This window comes from Colossoma macropomum, unplaced genomic scaffold (assembly GCF_904425465.1).
Source record: "Colossoma macropomum unplaced genomic scaffold, Colossoma_macropomum, whole genome shotgun sequence".
NCBI lineage: Eukaryota > Metazoa > Chordata > Actinopteri > Characiformes > Serrasalmidae > Colossoma > Colossoma macropomum.
In genome coordinates this window covers 34,432,656-34,452,185 of record NW_023494795.1, presented here as the reverse complement: position 1 = coordinate 34,452,185, position 19,530 = coordinate 34,432,656, and the positions used below count along the sequence as shown (strand labels likewise).

At 40.1% G+C, this 19,530-nt stretch overlaps 2 protein-coding genes across 3 annotated transcripts in view; one reads left to right on the top strand and one right to left on the bottom strand.

The window, feature by feature from the left end:
• cdc40 (cell division cycle 40 homolog (S. cerevisiae)) overlaps nt 1–1,527 on the bottom strand; it is a 29,539-nt gene extending 28,012 nt beyond the window's left edge. The window contains exon 1 of the mRNA XM_036582298.1: nt 1,314–1,527. Coding sequence (XP_036438191.1) covers nt 1,314–1,496 — 183 coding nt within the window. The 5' untranslated portion in view covers nt 1,497–1,527. The remainder of the gene's footprint in view (nt 1–1,313) is intronic.
• A 494-nt stretch (nt 1,528–2,021) lies between these two features.
• The window catches only part of wasf1 (WASP family member 1), a 110,425-nt gene continuing 92,916 nt past the window's right edge, over nt 2,022–19,530 (top strand). For both annotated transcript variants that reach the window (XM_036582297.1, XM_036582296.1), the window contains exon 1: nt 2,022–2,415. The gene's annotated coding sequence lies outside the window, so the exon portion shown is untranslated. The remainder of the gene's footprint in view (nt 2,416–19,530) is intronic.

Genomic DNA, 19,530 nt, shown 5'->3' with positions numbered 1-19,530 from the left:
AAAGGCCCAGGACAATTTATTAAGATACATGGTATCACATACTCCCTCAAATACCAGCAGAGATAAAATCAAAAGCTTAAACTAGGCCATAGCTTGGATCTTCCAGCAGGATACTGATCCAAAGTATGCCTCAAAATCATCACAAAAATTGTTCACTGACTACAGAATCAAGGTTGTGCCATGGCCACCCCAGTCCCCTGACCTAAACCCCATAGACAACTTGTGGAATGACCTGAAGAGGAGCGTCCAGACTGTGGACCTCAGAATCTGAAGGACCTGGAGAGGTTCTGTATGAAGGAATGGTCTCAGATCCTTTGCCATGTGTTATCTGGTCTCATTAAGGAGAAGGGAGGCTACACAAAGTTTTACATGAAGAGGAGCCAGCAATTGTGGCCCACACACATTTTAGAAAATATTTATTTCCTGATAAGATTCAGAGTTTTTACAATCATTGTACTTCAAATAAAAGCTTGAATTGTGTTAATATATTGAATGAAAGATCAAAGGATAAGCAATAAAAAATGTTTTTTTATTGCTGGTTCTGCTCATATTTACCAGTGGTGCTAATATTTGCGGAAGGAACTGTATGTACTGGTATTATTACTACCACTGAATGACAGGCTTAATGCATTTAATTAAATGTGTTACAGCAATGTAGCCCACATCACTAAAATTGTGAAAACTGGGAATTTAAAGGAGACACACAGCAGTTTATATACCCACACTGTACTAACGATGAAACATTTAGCGTTAGTTAATTCCCCAAACGTCAGATAATTAAACGGTATCGCCGACTGAGTGCAATCTGTCGCAAGCGTTTCTTTTCTGTGCCTTTTTCAATCAGTACTGTTTTTAAAACATAGTGACTTTAAAGTCAATATGTTATCATACTGGGGCATGGAGATACTCGTGGAAATGACCTGCAGTGTTGACAACATATCTGCAACCCACATTTGTGACTACTGAAGAACTGTTAGTCAGCATCGAAAATGTCGATAGTAAGTGTCATTACGTTGTTTCAGTTAGGCTCGAACAGTTAACAGCTACAGCGCTCAAAAAATAACGTAACCTTAGTGACAGAAGCAGGCTAGTCAGCTACCTGACAAGTTGGATAACTAGCTAAGGCTCTAATCATACTGAAGCCTCTTTAGCCATATCTCTGAATGCTTGTAGCGTCGTAAAGAAAGGCTTTAAATCTGTATGAGATTAACCTAGCTAGTTAACTTCACGTTACATGGAAAACACTAACGTTACCGCCAATGCACTCAGTTAGCGGACTTAGCTAGCTAACGTTAGCAAGCTAGCCGAGTTACCTTCACGGCGACCTCCGGCGCTGAATTAAGAACAGCCAAAGACGCCGCTCTTCCAGATTTTAAAGGCTGAAGGTGTGCGATTGCGTCGGGGTCCACTTTTTCTGGATTCGTGTTGGACTCAGTTTCATTTTCTGAGTCGGAATCACTGCCATACGCAACGAGGGAACCAACTACAGCCGCCATCTTCAGTGTTGTTGGTTTTCGTCATAGGGTCCTAGCTAACTCAAATGGCTAAAGAGTGTAATGTGGATAAAAATCAGTAAATAACATGTTAGGTTGAACACTAGAATACGTTAAACACTTATTTAAATCATTTGTTATTTAATACAATATTTATATTTACATTAACGTTCTTAAAAATATATATATTTAAGAAACGTACTCCTACGTTTACAGATCTTCTAGGACTTATGGGTTGGACTCGGAGGGCTTGGGTTTACAAGTGAATATTATTTATACATAAATGTCCGCTGATAATGTATTCACATTCAGCTAACCAAACCATATAGCCAGGTGGACAAGCAAGCCATTAAATAACTGTAGCTACGTTTTTGCATTAGAAGTTGAGAACGAGTTAATGTAATTCATTCGTCACTCCTGATTGGGTAGCAGCACGAAAATGGGCGTGGTTTGTGTTTGGGTGACCAATCAGATGAGGAGCTCGCTTTGTGCTGGTGTAGTGCGGAGTCCTGTGCGGCGTGGGGCAGGTCCAACAATAGAAAGCGGTTTGTACCAAAGCTGGCGGACAGAGGTAGATTCACATGGATCACAACCAAGAGCTCTGCAGCCGTATATTAACTCATTACACGCCCATTTCACATGGAGAAAGACATTTCTTTACATTAGCCTGACTGCCGTCGCGGGTGCGAAATTAGCCGTTTTTGGCGTATATGCTACTAGTTAATCTCTGTGGATCCCTTTTTTGCCGAATCCTGTGCCACAGTCCTGGGAAACGCATCTCTAACGGGATCCACAAGCTGTATTCCAGCAATGGTAACTCTGTAACGTGGAGTAGGGGACTGAAGAACTGAACTGAGAGGAATACGGGAATATCCATACAGCGCGGAGAGCGATGGAAAAATAAACAGCTTCTGAATTAGAGGTAGGATGTTTTAATTTGAACTGCTTGACTGGTAAAAACCTGCAGAATATATTTGACAGCTTTCCGTGCTTTATAACAGATTTGACAGCTTCTGTGTTTTTCTTCTTTTTTGCTGTCAACTGATGTAACTTCGTCTTTCGAACATTAGAGTAAATTAAATCAATACGGCATGCCTGTGTTTCTGTATTCTGCAGGCTGCACCGCCTCATGTAAGACAATACTGACTGGCCATCGCTAGTGAGGAGCGTTAGTGAGTGGGTGACAGGTGTGGGTTAAATTATGCATGCATCCTACATATTAGCGAGCTAGCTATTGGATGCTCAGCGAAGGCTGCTCTTTTTGTAGGTGAAGTAACTTGTGTGAAGATTGATATGAGGCATGAAATGAAACCAGCGCCTTTGTGGCTGCTTGCTCGCTGTTCTTGGGCTGCCTCGTGTAACCGAACGAGTGCTGAAATGTAAGCGGGGAGGGGGAAGGGATCGCAATTTCACATCTGCACGGTAAACGGCGAGCCGTGTGGAATCCCTTCGCTCCGTTTTTCTACTCGCTAACGAGGTTTGCTGGCAAACAGCGAGTTAATTCGCACTAAAACACCAGCTTGAGAGACCCTGTCCTAATGTATGAAGTCCAGAAAGTCGCTGGAAGGACAAAAACTGCTCGATGGTCCAGGCATTTCAGAAAACGTTGCTTCTTTTATGTTTCTCAAATGCGCAAATGAGAGCTGGTGTTAGAGAATAGGTGGACGGAGCTCTGAAATGACCAAATAACGGTTATAACAGTGATTGCATATGTGTAATTGTATTTCGAAGTGCCTCTGGGACAGCTCTTGTAGGGTATCTCATGTAGTTTTTAAAGTTGAAGGCGAACTGTCTCCATGATTTTTCTCCATGTTTTTAAGGGGGAGGGCAGAAAATCATTGGGAGACTCTCTTTGTGAAACCCGAGACTTACAAAAGTGCTGTGGTGTGGATGTAAAATAGCAGCTTCTATGAGCTGCTGTCCAGTTTATTGTTATGTTTTCTTAAGTATTGAAACTGGAAATTCCTCATTTTATGCCACGTCAGATTCTTCATCTTGGGTACAATCTATAAAGAAAGTAGGATCAGTGAATGAGTGAGAAATAGCATTTGAAATCTGTTATACAGCCACAGGATGGTTCTTTAAGGGTTCTTTAGCATTCCATACAGAACCATGGACACTCAGGGAACCATTTGCATGCTTAAATGGTTCTTTGCATGCTGAAACGATTCTTCAGATTGATGGAAAATATGTTGTATTTGGTTCTATGTAGAATCTTTTTGGAAATTGTTCTATATAGCACCAAAAAGGGTTCTGCTGTTGTTACAAGCTTGACATTGTAACAGTAGAACCATATATAACATTCTCCATACATCTGAAGAACGATTTCACCATGCAAAGAACCATTTAAACATGTAAATGGTTCTTTGAGTCTTCATGGTTCTATATAGAGCCACTGTCTTTACTAAAGAACCCCTTAAACAACCATCCTTCGTAAGAGTGTATGCTGATTCCTGCTGCACTACATATTATAAATTATTTATTGTTTAGAGCTTTTTTTCTGGTATATATATAAGAAACTGTCTCGGAGGCGAAACCTCTTCATCCAGTGGGCCTCATCCATGTGATCTGCTTGTTGGAAATACTGAGTACTTAACCAGCACCACAATCCTATAATTCTCTTAAGTCTGTGTCAGCACTGTCCATCAGCGGCTCATTCATAGGTGAGGCTGATTTGGAAATTGGGAAATAGGCAACACCTTTATGAAATAAAAAAAAAAGCCAGCCACAGAAGTGTACACAGTATAAACATTCGCATAGAGGTGAGTGATATGGCAAAAATGTAATATCATGACACTCCAAGATGATTTCACGATACACAATATACCACACTATAGAGACACAGTGGGGTCCAAAAGTCCAAGACCTGTAGAAAATGCTTCTATTTTGCATTCCTTTCTAATTTAATAGAAATATGTTTTAATACAAATTGTATTGTCTGCATAACAGATAATAGAATCTTTGAAATTTTAACATGATTTCCAGAATTTCTTATTATTTGATATGTTCGTCCCTTGCTGTAATGACAGCGTGCACTCGAGCTGGCGTGGACTCCACAAGTTTGTGCAAAAGCCCCTTATGAGTAGATCAAATCCTCTTGAGAGTGGCCTGAATCCATGCTTCAGTGGAAGAGATAAGACTAAAAACTTTTTGTACAAAGGCCTCAACATGGTCAGTGTCACAGATTTGCTTACATTTGAGCTGTGGCCTAGAAATAGTGCAGAATCATGAATAATTCTTCTCCATTTTACATGTCATAACTTTTCTTAGTTTTGAATTTTTTAAAGTTCTAAGGTGTTCTATTGTTTATTTCTAAGTTTAAATAAATAATAAAAAAAAAATCAGTGTGACTTTTGGACCACACTTCATTTTCTGATTTATCTGATAACTGAAAAGACAAACTAGTGCCACATTTTAAAAATACAAAAACTATGAATCAAATGCTTTGTATTCAACATTTCACACACACTGCCCTAAATCCAAGTAAACAGGACTAATTAAGCTCTCTTTTTAATGGAACATGCAGTTGGTGAGTGTTATTTAAGTGCTGACAGTATCCATGATATGCTCAGAAAAGTTTATTGCAACATACCTGCATGAAACCTTTTAAAACTAATTTTCATCACATATTTTTTATGTCTGTAGAGGTATCTGAGAATGCTGCTGTGTTTGTCAGTTATTGACGACTGCAGTTTTCCGCTGCAGCTGTTGCATTTCTCCATTATTAGAGGAGGCATCCAAAACATCACATGACACCCGAGACAGCTTGAAGTGGCCCAGAGAGTTACACTGGGTGCACACGCTGTTTGGAGTGATTACCAATCACTAGGCTTTATATTAATGGATGTAATATAAAGCAGACATCTCAACATTTAAGCATGTTTCTTGGTCATATGGAAATTTTGCAAAACGTGTTGCCAGTCAGCAGAGATCAAATATTCTTTAAAGTTTGACCTATATATTTTTTCACCATCACTGATTTCAAGGAGCTTATAAATTCCTATCACAAAGAATATTGACTGATATAATTTTATTAGAGCACCATCATTTTAGTGAAACAGTGCCAAAAGCAATTAGTACATGATCAGGCAAGTGCATTTGGACTAATGCTGACGTTTGAGTATCCCTAAGAGATAATGAAATAATATTCGTGTAACCACAGGGAATGCACAATGATATTGGAATCATATTGGTATTAGGCCCTCTTAATTATTTAGCCCCTCTTAATTATTTAGTTCAGGTGTTCCAGCCACACTAACGCCATTGCTAACGGGCGTGTACAATCAAGCACATAGGCATACAATCCCCACAGACAAACACTGGCAGTAGAATGGGTTGTAATTAAGAGCTCAGTTGCTTTAAAGGTGGCACTCTCATAGGATGCCTCGACAGCCCCAGCCATCACATGAATTTGTTAAATTCCATCACCAGCACACTTTAACATACCGAAGCACTGATTAGCCAAACCAGGTTTTGAATCATAAGCACAAATAATATTGGGCTGGTTAAACAACCAAATTGCCACACTTAAAATCACCATTGCTTGAATTGATATTTATTCTAGCATTAGTGTTTTCTGAGCAAATAAATGCTTACTGAACAGATAAACAGCTTTTTAAATGTGTTTATAAATATGCACCAATCAGCCAAAACATTTTAAACCAGCTCCTTGTATTTACACTCATTGTCCATTTTATCAGCTCCACTTACCATGTAGGTGCACTTTGTAGTTATACAATTGCTGACTGTGGTCCGCATGCTTTTTTAGCCACCATTTACCCTGTTCTTCAATGGTCAGGACCACCACAGAGCGGGTATCATTTGGATGGTGGATCATTCTCAGCACTGCAGTGACACTGTGTGGTGGTGTGTTGCACTGATATGAGTGGATCAGATGTAGCATTGTATCAAAAGTTTTTAAGCACTATGTCCACTCTATTACACACACCTACCGTGTTGTTCCACCTAATAGATGTATTGTCAGGGACAATAGCTCATCATTTTTTTGGTTGCTGGACTATTTTCAGTCCAGCAGTGACAGTGAGGTGTTTAAAAACTCCAGAAGCACTTCTGTGTCTGGTTCACTTGTACCAGCACAACACACACTAACACACCACCACCACGTCAGTGTCACCGCAGTGTTGAGAATTATCCACCACCCAAATAAAACCTGCTCTGTGATGGTCCTGACCATTGAACAACAAGGTAAAGTGGGCTAACAAACAGTCAACAACAGTCAACAGTCCCTCTGTAACCACAGTGTTTCCTCTAGTATTTTTTTCAGCAGCTGTGAAAAAGTTTAAACAGCATACACAAGTTGAAATTTAAGGGTTTCGGACACCAGCCTCGTCATATTCCAGGTGCCGGTATTGAAATACTGAAATCCCTGTACGCTGAATTTTAGGATTAGAGTCTTTACTCGCCAAGTACCACATGAAGGAATTTGTCTTGGTGCAGGTGTCAACATAAAATCAAATCAAATAAAAGATATATTGAAAGAAATATATTTTATATGTGGACTATTCTACCTAATTATTCAAACTTCGGTCAAAGTAATCAGACCTTAAATATTTACAAGGATAATGTTGTGATCTATTTAAAAATTACATTAATTGAAATATATACCAAATATACAAATATATACAAAAACATAACTTACACAATTCTGTGTATGATTAGTGTCAACAAAAACATATTCATGCAATTTGATTATTAGTCAGTCTGGTATCACTTCTATAGTCTATTGCTAGCGAGACCCAAAGTTTGCATTCCGTGGATCTCTGTTTGTTTAGGCCTGTGTATTCAGAAACGCTCTTCTAACGTACAGTAGCTTTCATGTGGCTGCTGTCTGATCCTCTCGGGACTGCCCATGTTTTACTAACTCTCCATTCCTACCACAGAGAAAGGGGCTGTGGTGGGAGGGGGTGAAAAGAAGGATGAGAGAGCTTCAGAGAAAAGCAGGGGCTGAGGGATGCAGGAGGGAAGACAGGCAGACTGAGAAAGAGAAAGAGAAGGTGGTGTAGAGACAGAGAAAACGTCCTGCGGTGGTTAAGTGTGTCTGAAGCTTGCTGTATGTCCCAGCTGTTGGGATGTCTCACACACAGGAGGCTTTGTTCCTGCTTCTTTCCTCCACAAAGCTGCTTCTGTGCACCAAGAACTGGAGGGTCACTCTGTGTGCATGTGTGTGTGTGTGTGTGTGTGTGTGTGTGTGTGTGTGTGTGTGTGTGTATTGTCATCACCCATCTCTGCTTCTGTGTTTGAGAGGTGAGTGCATTGGCAATGAGTTTGAAAGTCTTACTGGCTACGAGCTCAAAGACCTCCAACTCTGCTAATTATGTTAAGTTTCTGTCAGCGACAGCCATGAGACTGTGAGTAATGTATGTTTAATTGAGGTAGTAATAAAACACCTCAAAAATATATAGTAATAGCGCTACAGCCAATCATATATCAGTAGTGCAGTGCATAAAATCATGCAGATACAGGCCAACAGCCTTAGGTAATGTTAATGCCATCAGAATGGGGACAAAGTGTGATCTCAGTGATTTTGACCATGGCATGAATGTTGGTGCCAGACATGATGGTTTGAGTATTTCTGTAATTGGTGATTTTTTTGGATTTTCATGCACAGCAATGGTGCAATAAAAAACATCCAGTGAGCAGCAGATCTGCAGAAGGAAATGCCTTGTTGAGAGAGGTCAACGGATAATGGCCAGACTGATGCAAGCTGACAGAAAGGCTATGGTAACTCAGATAACCACTCTTTACAGTTGTGGTGAGCGGAACAGCATCTCAGAATGCACAACACATCAAACATAGAGGATGGGCTACAACAGCAGAAGACCATGTCGAGTGCCACATCTGTGAGCTGAAAACAGAAAACTGAGACTACAATATGCACAGGCTGACCAAAACTGGACAGTTGAAGACTGGAAAAACATGGCCTGATCTGATGAATCCCGATTTCTGCTGAAGCACACAAATGGTACGGTCAGATTTTGGCACGAACAGCACGACTCCATAGACCCAACCTGCCTTTTGTCAACAGTCCAGGCTGGTGGAGGTGGTGTAATGGTATGGGGAATGTTTTCTTGGCACACTTCAGTAAGTTACCAATCAATCACTTGAATGCCACAGCCTATTTGGGTATTGTTGCTGGCTACTTCTAACGTGATAGTGCATGTCACAAAACAAAGGTCGTCTCAAACTGACTTCATGAATATGACAATGAGTTCAGTGTTCTTCAGTGGCTTTATTAGTCAGTGGATCTCAATCCGATAGAACACCTTTAAGATGTGGTAGAATGAGGGATTCACAGCATGAAAGTGCACCTAAAAATCTGAATTTGAAATCTGAAAAAAAAATTTCAGAAAAATCTGAATTTGCATGATGCAGTCATGCAATGGTTATTTGGTCGAGGTTATTTCCCACATCTTTTTAAAGCGTATTTCTAATGATGCTGTTTTGGGAGTAATGCAAAAGCCCAAGCATTTTATACCCTTGTTGTCAGCATTCAAACAACGTTTTTTAATTTTTTAATACTGTTTAAACTTCTGTATTTGAAAATAAGTATAACTGTACTGTATGTTGATATGATGTGTAGTGGTATGGTAGCCTTTGGGCTAAGGTCTGTACATTCTGCCTTGGACAGATAACAATGCATCCATGAGGTCAACAGTGTGGAAAATGTGTCCAACAACTATAACAAATGCTATTTATTTAATCTTTTACTGTAAGATAGGTGATGACTGTTCCTTCCTGTAGTGTTTGGCAGTGCTTTTATTGGGTGTGCCCTTGGGGCAGCTGCAAGATAAAGTTATAGGAGAATGCTGCAAGTGCCTCAGATTGTTGCTACTGGCTGTGTGTATTCAGTGACCCAGTTGCCCCCACGCCAGAGTATTCTGTCTGACCAGAAGCTATTCAGAGGAATAATACACTGGAACACATGGGAGGAAGCCAACATAATGGAAACAGGACATTAAAAAAAGGCTTTCATTTGAAATTAACAAATTAAATTAAAAAGGAGTTGACATCTGAGTGTCTTATTAATGTACAGCTAAATACCAAGATGTTCCTGAGTGCTGTAAAAGATCCAGTATTTAAATACAGCCTTCCAAGTCCTTAGTTACTTTGAAGGAGGTAAGATAATCAATGCCTCAATTGCAGGTATGGCATTTACAAAAACAGGGACATTTGCTTCAAGATGAACAGTAAGTAAAAGCCTAAACTGTCTTAGATTAGTGAAGAGTTGTGATATCATTGGTGAACACTTGAACAGGGCTATGTTCTGCTTATACATGTCTGAAAAAAGCTATTTACTTCTGTGCCCTTAACCCACCACTTTCTGAACTGCTGCCGATACAATGCCATTATTTTACATCTGTGCCTTTTAAGCCTCTTTGTGAACTGCTACCTATACAGTGTCAGTAAGCAGTTCAGCACACTTGGAGCAGAAAACTTAATGTTGAGTTCACTGTGAGAGTGTGGATGTCCCAGGCAACTTCTTTTACCTCTTAAACCTATGAAGGACCCATATGTAGACTAGGGCCAGACTGATATGAAGCCGACACTATGTAAGTTTTCAGGATTTGAAGACCTCTCTGTTGGAAATGTGAAATTGCACACAATGTGTGGAAAACATTTTGTAACGTTGTGTGTCGGATCCCTTCCCTGGATCCTGGATGTGAGCACACTGAAAGAATATTGAAAGAGAACTCAAAACTTGGTGAAGGACATGTCCTCCAACGGTGTAAGTGAATGATCTACTTCTGCCTTCATATCTTCGTCAGTATAGTGTTGATTTGCCTTTTAGACCTAAAAATGGAGTTGCACCTTCTTTTTGAGCCTGTGCATGTGACGTTAATATGTAAAGACATGGTCTGAAAAAATGCTGTGAAACGTGACTCGACACCTTGACTGTTAAATTACTATTTCGGGCTTTACAGATTGACTCACAGCAGCATATGGAGACCATATTTTTAGCCATAGTTTTCTTCCTCCTGACTAATGCACTTCTTTCAAAGTTAACAAAAAAAATCTGACAGCAATTTTAAGAGGTTAAAACTTTAGATAACCGATAATGTCATCCAATATAATTTTATATTTATGTTTTATATTTTATACTCCAGTATTTTTATTAAATAGTTATTTGGGATCAGATACCGATGCTTTTACCTCAGATATGCTCACTCATTTGTAAAGACATCACTCAAATGTGTGAGTTAGTAGAGCAAGGAGAAAACGTGAGAAATTGTTCAAATTTTCCATTTCACCATAGACGGAAAAACACAGTTACGTGTTACTGGTGAAAAGGAAGCCAATTTCAGCTGCTTCTCCCCACAGGATTTAAGCAGCTGCTTAAGTGACGATTATGCACTGGCGAAACAAGTAACTCACTCCATATGGATGTTAATAGCTACCATTTTACACCTCTATTCAGTTGTAGAGTCCACCTCTGTTTAGTTGTGAATTCTGCAGTTTGCTGGGAGTGATTGAGCTACATTAGAAAATCTCCTCTCACTCATTTCAGCCAGAATGTGAGAGCCACACTTATATAGAAACACAAGATCAGAGTGTAAATGAACTTTTAATGCACAATTCACCTGATGTATTGAGAATTTTTGTTTACTTTTATATATATATATATGTATATATATATATATATATGTGTGTGTGTGTGTGTATATATATATATATATATATATACTGCACTTTTGTTTATTTTCTTTTTTATTCATTTTCTGAGAAGATGACTTGTGCCAGTTATCCCATCTGTTGTCTTTGCAACAGTGAAAGTTGCACCTCTACCGTTCGGCATACATATTAGTTTCATAGTAGTTACCAAGTCGTTCATAAAAGTAGCTAACTACAAGTCTTGAAGGGTTAACAAAACCAGTACAAAAATGTATACATAAAAGCTGAACAATAAAAGAGAGCATTGCAGTCTTTTACCTTGTATGGGGAACAGGATCAGGAATGAATTTGAAGCCAAAGTCTTGAATTCACAATTCTCACTGTTTATTCATTACTTAAATAATGGACTAGAATGTGTATATTATATACACATCATAGATTCTGCGTAAATGTACACCACATTATTTTGCATATATACACATTACACCATCAGGCACTTGACACTCATTCACTCTATCGTTCCTTTCCTTTAATCTTTTCTTAAAATACATGTATGTGCATATTTAATATACTCACTCTGACCCACAGTGCTCATTCATTCATTCTCTTTTCGCTCTTTCTCACTCGTTCTCTTCATTCGCTGTCAGTGTTTTTTCTCAGTGGAGTAGAGGATAAACAGAAGGCATCAGGAGTTTGCCGAGTGCGCCGAACCCCTGCGTCTCAGCGCTGGTTATTAAAGGCTGCAGTGCCTGCAGGCTCCTTCTCCAGTCACGCAGGGAGCTGGCCGACTCATTCAGCTGCTCTCTTTAGCGCACCCAGACCAAGCCTGTTCCTGCTAAATCAACCGCCTCGTGCAGTCCGAACTCATTTGTACTCTGTTCAGATACCCACTACCACAGCTCCTAGGCTAAGTGGTGAAGCGTCCCTGTTGAAAACCTTGTAGTACAGAACTTCTTTGAACAATACTAGACAGAGAGGTAAGCCCAGAGGCTTTATCTGCTGCCTGACACAAAAGATTGTTTAGCAATGCAAATAGAAGCCAGTGGTAATAACCTAGGGCCCAGCTAAAGGCCAGCTGGCCAGTCAAGTAGTCAGATACATGTGTACTTGATACAATATACAGCCTTTATTACAGCTTCCATTCTTTTCAGGAGGCTTGCTTTCAGTTTTTCAAGCAGATCTACAGGATCTCATTCTGCAGTTCAGTCTTAGAGGTAGGTTGCATTTTCAAACAAAATAATCCGAAACACATTCAGTGACGTTATGGACTCAGGTGTGGTCTATTGTTCTGACAACGCCAACATCTTTTTAGTTTGACTTGCAAATTTTTTTCTTTTTGTCTTTTTCCCTGTTCTCAGTAATTGTTTCTTGACAGCTACACATCCTTTCAGACCCATAGCGTTGAGTTGTCTTCTTTGCAGTGGGGAAGGTCAGAAACACCTGTGGATTTTTTCAGATCTGAAGCATGAGTGGAGCTTGATCTCTCTTAGATGTACTGTACTACTATTTAAAAGTTTGGAATCGCTCATCTTATTGATGATCACTGCTATTTTGTATACAATAATAATTTGCACTGTGTAGATTCAAACATTATTGTATTTTGAAATGGGAACATCAAGATTTAAATACAAAATAATATACTATAATTAGTCATTTACAAAAAGCTGTTGGCCTGCAGGTTTTGTCTGCAGTGCATACAAGGCGTCCTGGATGTTCATACATTAATTGTAATTTCATTCTTGATGTTATACAGCTTCCTCAGTCATTTTAGAATCAGACTGTAAATACTGTAGATCTGTTCATGGTTCTGGATTCATCTAATAATCTTACAGCTTCCTTATGGGAAGCATGTAAGGATAATTAACCCATGCTTAATGAGTACTACTCTATGCTAAAGGAATGCCAGACATTTCAGCTTGTTTTCTTCTGTTAAAGTGACTCCAAGGGAAACTTCAAATAGTGTATTTCTACTGGCAACATGGGAAGTGATATTTTATGTAATAGAATGTCACTAAGGAAATACAGGTCATTGTCTTTCAATGATGCTAAACTAAAAATCAGTAATGATGTATGATATATTTATTAATGGTATGGATTATATATCATCCAGCACTAGACCTCCCCTGTTTTGGCACCATGAATTTGTTTTCAGTCAGGTAGCAGAGTCCCCTTGCAGAGCCTCATGCATTCAGTGGATGTTGTGGATATTATGGCTCTGCATTGGAGTTCTCCCCAGAGGTGGCCGTGGTGTCCGCTTACGCTTCTAGTGTTATGGGAGGTTCTTTTGTCTGTCTAGCCTGTACTCCCAAACAGGTGGTGGCTAAACATGCAGCTTTTTTCCTTGCAGGAAGTGGGTAGTTAATAGTACAGTCATATAACAGGGCTGAAGTATTCTTATTCTTAAAAAGATATGCATAATATTATTTATTGTAAGTAATGGAGGTAATGGAAGCTTAATCCACCAGTTAGCACTGGATTTCTTAACAGTGGTGATGGTGTCTACAATGCAAAGCCATAATATTTACTATCTAAAGCGGCCAGTGACACAACAGATGTCTGCGGAGTTTTTATATGTAATGTTGGCTAAAATAAAGTAAATCTGAAAAAAAAACTGTTTTGCTTTACAACACCTATTTTTTGCCTTCTGCCTCTATACCTCAAATGTATCAGCTTAAAATCTTACATCAAAAATATTTAAAACAATCTCTCAGGCATCAGGTGGCATATTCCTAAACAGTTCTTGTAATATCTTCCTGTGAAATAACCATTAGAGGCATTCAATGCTTTGGACATCTGGTTCCTATCACCACCACTGTTAACAATTCTTACTCGGTACATTTCCCCAGCATGGCGCATTTCACATTAAACCACTCAGGGTGACTTTGTTTACATCTTAACCATCTAATTATACAGAAATGTGTAAAAATGAATAGTACTAATTGAGAGGGTTATGTTTAATTACCTGTTAGCTGCATTAGCCTTGCAGCTCCAGTGCTAAACTAAAGAAGCAAACCTCAGACACCACATGTCTTGGCTGATGAACTGCATTTGGGGCAAAGAGAACATTATGTACTTTTGATGTTTTGCCCAAATATTCCTTTACCTGAAATCAATCCCAATCCCTTGCAAAATAAAACGGTTGTTAACAATGGCCCTCTGGTGCATAGCAGGTCTTCGTGTAGTGCCTTTAGAAATGCTCGAGGCGCCTTTGAATATTCAAATAGTGCTGTATGCCCTCCCAGGGCAGGTGTAGGCCTTTGATATAGATCTGAGATGAGTTTGGAGATTTCTCTCCTGGCTAAGGATTTGAGTAGGAAAAACTGTTCACAGATCAGCACAGAGAGGCCCCATACGCTCCAAGTCATTTCTACCCACGCCATGCAAAGTGTTCCTTGTCACTGCCTGTGGCACGGTAATGGGCTGCCTGCTTTTTTCATCTCTCTGCCCTGCTTTGAACTCAACAGCCACTCCACTTTTCGAGAACCGTGAGACAAAATGAGTCGTGATTGATGTGGGCCAGATGAGGAAGAGGTTACGCGCTCTTACGGTCGCTGGCGTTTCGAATCATGACTGCCTGGCTCCAGTCTCCGCTATTCAATTACAGAGGTGGAGGAAGCTATAAATTTGCATTTTATAAGTGAACAGCTTTTTTTCTTTCTCTCTCCCTCCTCCCCATAACATCCACGCATGCAGAGGAGGGAGACGCTTAGCAGCTAAATGCGCCTGACCCCAATTTTTTTTTTTTTTTGCGCCTGGGAAAGAGTGCAGCATACAGAGCTATCTAGCTGCTGGCTTGAATCAGGGAACGATATTTGCACTGAGGGGACTGGCTTTTAATTGTGCCGAGCTGTGCAAAGCCAGTTCCGATTTGCATGGGGGCTGCTTTGCATCTGGAATGGAAAAGCTAAAAACACAGACAGGCCCAGCTGGAGCCTTTGCAGAGCTTCAGACTGCCCCTCTTTCTAACAACAGACAAAACGTCCATCATTTCTGGAGTGAAAAAGGGTAGCCAGTAATTCTCAGAAGACAATATTTCGCTGGAGATTAATCACGAATGAGTGGTTACTGATCGCTGCTAAGTCCACAGCAGTGCTCAAAGTGATAGTTTGCCAGTTTTACAAGTCAAAATATAGCTTCTCATCACTGGAAGAACATTTCTGAATGAAAAGGAATGATTTAATGCACCGTGTGAATCCAACAAAAAAGGCTTAGGAATGTGATGTCATGATGCACTGTCTCATGGGGGATCCACCATTGTGGCAAGGTTAGCCGGTCTCAGCCGGTTCAGAATAGATGAATGAATTGTACTTTATTACAGGCTTCCCTTGATTTTGGTTGATCTGAAGGCCGTGGACTCAATAAATACATTAACAGAGCTTGATAACATGATTTATATGACTACCAGATTAAATATTAGAGCAAAGCAAAGAAAGCAGATCAAAAAGTAGGCCTCATTTAACGGTCGCAGCTCTAGTTAAACAGCACATAGAAAGCATCGCAGTAAGAGTGGCAATAAATATCAAGCTCAAACTCACTTATCCTCTAATCATACAGAGTTAATAGAATTAAACATTTAACATAATTTAGTTGAATTATCATGTTTGGAGTCAGCTAACAAACTCTTTACAATGCCTATGAGGCTATGGCCTCTTCTGATGCAGCTAACCGAGTCAGCGAGGGGAAGTGTGGCAGTCGGTCTGGTGTCCATGTTAAGCTAAGGCAAACCCCAAAAGATTGGTCATTCCTTTATGTCCGCTGTCTCAAAAACAAAGTGGCCTGCTTTAGATGCAGTGGACTAGAAAGTGGGAGGTGTTGGAGACTGCTGCTTTTTTATTTTCATCTAAATTATGCCTGACTCTTTCCCTGACAAAATCCCTGACTCAGCCACTTAGCTAAAGAGGTTAGTGTGGTTTGCACTGTTTGTACATCACATTATCTGTGCATATTTATGGCATATCTGTATGGCAGTTATGACACAACTGAAAGAATTTCAAAAGGTATTCTGGATGAACGAGTATATCGCCCACTACTAATCCACTACTAATTTGAATTATTCTTCTGTGATTTGTTTCCAAGGAGCCTCAATAATGGATTGTATAGGTAAGGACAATGCTTAATTATCCCTACTTAAAGAATCATAAGCTTGAAAAAAGAATCAGTGAATTAAAAAAAAAAGCAGGCACTGATTTGTGGACCACTTGTGGTGAAGACACAGTTGTGGTTTTATAACAGATTCTAAACTTTAAGCTCTTTGAATGTAGGTTATTGTGGAAAAAAAAGCTTAGAGAGGGGAAAGCGAACATGGAGAGGGTTTTAAGGGAGATGATAAACTGCAGGAGTGGAGGAAGTTGTTCGCTCTCTTCCTTCTCCTCTGGTGCTGGCAGGAACTTAGAGGATTTTATTTTTATACTTCATTTTCAAACAGAGTGGAAAAGAGAGGGAGGGGTGTGAGGGAGAAAGAGAACAGGAGCTTGAGGAAAGGAAAAAGAGAGATGGAGGAGGCCTTTTCTTTTGTTTGGACTGAAATAAGTTGTAGGGGGTAAAAGGCTCTGGAGAGTCAATACTAGAATATTTGAGCTGTGGCAGCCTGTGGTTAGCTATTCTGGGAGGATGTAGGCGTTTCTGCTCTAATTTGAGGAGACCGTAGCTAATGTATAATGATACACGCCTTTTTAAAGAGGCTGAGTTCAATAAGGTCCATGCAGAGTTCATATGGTAATGATTGTGGTCAGAGTGCAGAGTATGGTAAAATGAGTGGCTTTATTACTGTGATAAGGATCAACCTTAAACTCTGTTTTATTCTTTTATTTTAGTCTTTCAAAGGGGCGTTCTGGCCTAAAACTAGCAAAAATTGTTGGAGGAGGGATAATGGTCTGGCACTGTTTTTCAGGGTATGGGATGGTTACAGTTAATGCTACAACACACAAATACATTTTTGACAAGTATATGCCTCCAACTTTGTGGCAACAGTTTGAAGAAGGCTCTTTCCTGTTCCGGCAAAGCGAGGTCCATAAATGGTTTGAAAGTTGGATGTGGAGGAACTCAAGTGGCCTGCAGACCTCAAACCCACTGATCACCTTTGGGATGAATTGAAACATTGATTGCCAGCCAAGCTTACTCTTCTAACATCAGTACCTGAGCTCACAAATGCTCTTTTGACTGAATTGGCGCAAATTTCCACAGACACACTCCAAAAATTTTTGGAAAACCTTCCCAGAAGAGTGGAGGCTGTTATAGCTGCAAAGGAAGGCAAACTCCGTATTATTGTCCATGTTTTTGGAATTGGATGTCCAACAAGCTCATATAGGTTTGGTGGTCAGGTCTCCACATACTTTTGGCCATATAGTGTAAGTGAAGGGTGGTCTTTGACTTTTGCACAGTACTCTATACAACAGATGTACAGATGTTACATTTTTCATTGACCCTTTAAAAAGAATGGTCAGTGACTACATTGACCATAATGAAATGGGCACACGCATGCACAAGACAGCCCTCATCAACTCTCTTTCAACACCTTCCCTTTCCTCACACATGTGCTTTCACAGCTTTTCATGCTGGACTTTATACACACACACACACACACCGTACAGTAAATCATGAGGCTCCTGGAGCGCGAACGCCTCTGAAGTTACCAGATGGGTTCCTGCTTTTTTCTCTTTTTTTATACAGAATCAGCTATGTTCACAGAGCCAAGCATGACCGGGGTGAGGGGAGGGGGGGTTGGAGGAAAATGGTGGGCTAAGAAAGAGGTTTGATAGCTGGGACCCCTTAATTAGGTCTCCAAGTCGATCTTGACCTTTAGTCAGAATGTGCAGCAGAATGCTATTCCGCTGCCCTGAGCAGGGTGACAGGATGATATCCATCCCTTTACCTGCAGTCATTCATACTCATGTGACCAGCAAGGTTGACTAGAGGTCTGCTACCCAACCTGAGCCAATGGGGCCTGATAAAATATCTGTTTTCAGGCCTAGTTTGGGACGATTTTTCACATACAACGTCAAGGCTGCGCTCTCTCTCTAGCAATGTCATAGTCTGTAGCTGCATTTGTAACAGCTCTGCAGTATGAGGAGTGGGTGAACATGCCCCTGAGGGACGAAGTTCAACAGTATATCAGTTGGAATCACCCAGTGGTTGATGAGGGAGATATTTTGGGTTGGTGAAAGGTCACAGCAGATCTCTCAAGTGTTTGAAGCGTTTTTGCAGTAGCAGCAGTAGCGTTTGGAACTTTAGTGCAGCAGATCTAAAAGTTGTCAGGGGAATGTAGATGCTATTCTCTGTCATTTGATCTGGCCTACGGGCGAAGTGCCTAACCTCCCATACTCCCCCAGTCAATGAGAGAACATGTATTTTTATTATTTGTTAGCTTCCAATTTCTTTTTACATTGTTTTATGTAAGTACTTTTAATAATAATACATGTAGTGTACACACATATGTAACTAGCAATTACAAGCCAATATAGCATAACAGGTGATGGTACACAGGCAAGAGGAGATATAGAGACCACCACTGTGAAGAATTTTGTTTCACTGAATTCAAAGACAAGGTAACGTGCCTGGTCTGTAAAGAAACCCTCAGAATATTTAAAGTTCCTCCATGTATACTGACAGCTTGTAAAAATATTAAGATGACAAGTTGCTAACTAGCTGTTTTGTCATTTTCCCTTTCAGCTGACTACAAACATTATATCTGCCCTTCCAATGAGTTTGGGCACCTGTTCTAAGCCCCGTTTCAATTCTTTTTTTAATTTGCCCTCACTCACTTTGACACACCACTTGGATGTATGTCACGTCTAGGGGTACAGGAAAAAAACGATTCTTAGATGCATCGCGATGCGGACGTGAACGATTCTGAATCGATTCAGAAATGTCAAAAATCAATTTTCTAAATATTTTGTTTATAATGTAATGTTGACGGAACGCAAAAGGCGGAACTTGGAAGTGGGTAAGTGCAGCGCCCAGACAGTCTGTGACGGCACACACACAAAAAAAAAAAGGATGAGCGAGAAATCCGACCGGCTCCCTCTGCATTAAAAGCCAGGTTAGGTCAGGAGTCACAACACAAATGATAAGAAGAGCCATTTTGCCTTTCAACAAAAATCAAACCACCTTGGGAGCCACAACATTTAATGTCCAGTATGTCTCAGTATGTGCCAATGTCCTAGTATAGGATAAACAGTATAAACGAGAGCGTAGATCTACTTTGCTCTGCTTTAAGCTGTATCCGCTTTCCTCCCATTTCCACCAGAAAACTTTTCCTCAAAACTAAAGCAGTTTTTTGTAAAATGTCTCTCAACATTTGACTGTTTTACGAGGCTGAAGTTGCTTCTCATTCTCCAGCTTCTTGTTCAAATTTTCCCGTTCCACCTTAAATTCTGACTGAGGCGCTGAATGTAAGAAGCGAGTTCAT